This window comes from Tupaia chinensis, unplaced genomic scaffold (assembly GCF_000334495.1).
Source record: "Tupaia chinensis unplaced genomic scaffold, TupChi_1.0 Scaffold144750_1, whole genome shotgun sequence".
In the NCBI taxonomy this organism is placed as follows: domain Eukaryota; kingdom Metazoa; phylum Chordata; class Mammalia; order Scandentia; family Tupaiidae; genus Tupaia; species Tupaia belangeri.
This window is the reverse complement of record NW_006204610.1, coordinates 68520-70766: the sequence shown is the minus strand read 5'-3', so window position 1 is coordinate 70766 and position 2247 is coordinate 68520. Positions and strand designations below refer to the sequence as shown.

The 2247-nt window shown below is 58.6% G+C and overlaps 1 protein-coding gene across 1 annotated transcript in view; it reads left to right on the top strand.

Annotated features, from left to right (window-relative positions):
• The window catches only part of FAM170B (family with sequence similarity 170 member B), a 9554-nt gene continuing 7307 nt past the window's right edge, over positions 1–2247 (top strand). The window contains exons 1-2 of the mRNA XM_027767839.1: positions 1–1003; positions 1972–2245. Of these exons, the coding sequence (XP_027623640.1) occupies positions 892–1003; positions 1972–2245 (386 nt within the window). The 5' untranslated portion in view covers positions 1–891. The remainder of the gene's footprint in view (positions 1004–1971; positions 2246–2247) is intronic.

The following is a 2247-nucleotide window of genomic DNA, read 5'->3' as shown; positions in this document are numbered from 1 at the left end:
GGATTATGGTGCAAGCCAATCCCTGGAATTAGAAGGGAGGGGAAGCGAGCTGTGGCGTCCACTTCCTGCCGTGGCTGTGGCTGGTTGGCTTCCCGTTAGCTTACTTTTCAGCTGAGAAAAACAAGCTGGGAAGAAGAGTTTGGGAAGAAAAGTTAGGACTGGCAAATACCCCAGGCTTTCTCGAGGAGGAGCAGGGCTCACATGTGATGTGGAGATGAGCTGGCCGGGACTCAGCTCCAGGAAAGTGCTGCGTTGGGCCTTCTGGGCTCTGTGCACGGAGCTTGCTGACTGCAGCCCGGAGGGAGGGGAGGTTCCTGGCGAGGCCGGGGCACCAGCTGGAAAACTTCAGCTGGGCTTGGGGGGATGGGCGGGAACCCTGCATGGGTGGTCTCTGCTGCATATCCACTCGGAGTGGAGTAAGTTGGGGTCCTGGGGGCTGAGACAGGGCCCCTCCCACAGCAGGAAGCAGCCCAGAAACCAGTGAGGGTGAAGGCGCTGGTGGGGCTTCCCAATAAGCCGCCCCACCTCCCAGTGTGTGTGAATGTGCGTGTCTGTGTGCCTGCGTCTCTGCGTGGGTATAGTGCTCGAGAATTCGTGTCCGTGTTTTGTGCTGGTGTGTGTCTCTGACAACACATGACAGAAGAAGTCCAGAGGGGAGTGACATCTTGTTGGGAAACCTCTCCTGGCATCCTGGCTGGCTCTCTGTTCTTGCCAGGATCACAGAACAGACCAGTGTCACTGATGAGGTCACAGAACACTGCCAGGACCCTGGTGACCATGGGGAGCCCAGCGACCAGCTGGGCTGTGGCCAGCTAGGGGGCTTCTGCACAGCCCAAGCCAGCTCTCAACGACCAGCTGGAGCACTGAGACCCTGGGCGCTCGTGTCAAACCATGAAACGCCACTTCACAGACCATAGGGGCCAAGAGTCACCAACTGATGGGACCAGCCTCAGCTTGGCCAGCCCGGATTCCACAGAGGAGAGCTTGGACATGTGCTGGCCAGGTAGGCCAACAGAAAGGGCTGGGGAGTGCAGCCAGGCGTGCTCCTGGGAAGGAGGCCAGAGTTGGTCACAGAATGGATGGTGGGGCCCGGAAACTGGGTACTTGGTGTGGCCTAGGCTGTTGTGAGTACCCGAGGGGATTTCAGGAGGGATCAGAAGGAAATGTAAGTCATTATGTATTTATTTTAGTGCGTGCTTGTAAAAGAATGAGCACGTCCATTCTATGATTTCAGCAGTGAGCTGACCATGTCCTTTACAGCACACCAATGACAGGTCACATAGAACATCATGGAAGCCCACTGGGACTGTCCAGGCCAGCTCCTGAGGGCAACGACACCAGTTTTCAGGGCCGAGTGGGCTCTGCTTCCTCGTCTGTCCGACGGGGTCCACACTGGCCATTTCTTAGGGAGGATTTGCATATGAAAGGAGGTAAAACAGTGCAGGCACTGACCCGTGGTGGGGACACACTGGGACGGGCGGGCAGTGCCCCGGAGGGGGGCGGAGAGCTGTCACACCTGGTGATAGGGAAGGAGCCAAAGCGCTCTGTCCCTGAAGTTCACCTTTCCTTGGGCTCAGTTATTTGACATAATGCGTTCCCGTTGGACCCACGCCTTGCGTGAATTGGCAGTTTATTCATTCATCTGCGACTGAGTTGTACTGTCTGGATGGACGGGATCTGTTCAGTCACCCTCTCCTCAGCCTCTTGGGCCTTGACCAAGTTTTTGGTGATTACACCCGTATGTTCTTTGACCCTTCTCACCAGATCGCAGTGTGTAGATTAACCTGTCTGTTCACCAGATGGTGGCCTTTCTGGGTGAGCCGGGTTCTGGCGGCCGCATTCCTACATTTTGGCCCTCACCACCCCACCCAAGGTTGGCGTTATCGCCCGTGTGTAAGGAAGCGCCCCAGGTGACAGTTCCTGCATCCCCTGGCGTTGTGGCATTGATGACCATGTCCCTCTGCTTCTCAGGCGCCATGAAGAGAGAAGGGAGCTCTCCGAGGCCGGGGCCTGCCCTGCCCTGCGGGGAGGACGCCTGCTGGAAGGCCAGGGCGCGCCGCCTGCTGAGCTGGAGCAGCTCGTCCTCGCAGTCGTCCTCCTCCTACCAGTCCTACTCCCAGTACCAGTCCTGCTGCTCGTGCGCGTGCGACCAGGACGCGGCCCCGCAGCACGCGTGCGCCTTCTACACACACGTGCAGACCGTCCGCGGCGTGGCGGTGGCGTGGGAGACCGACAGCGGCTTCCAGC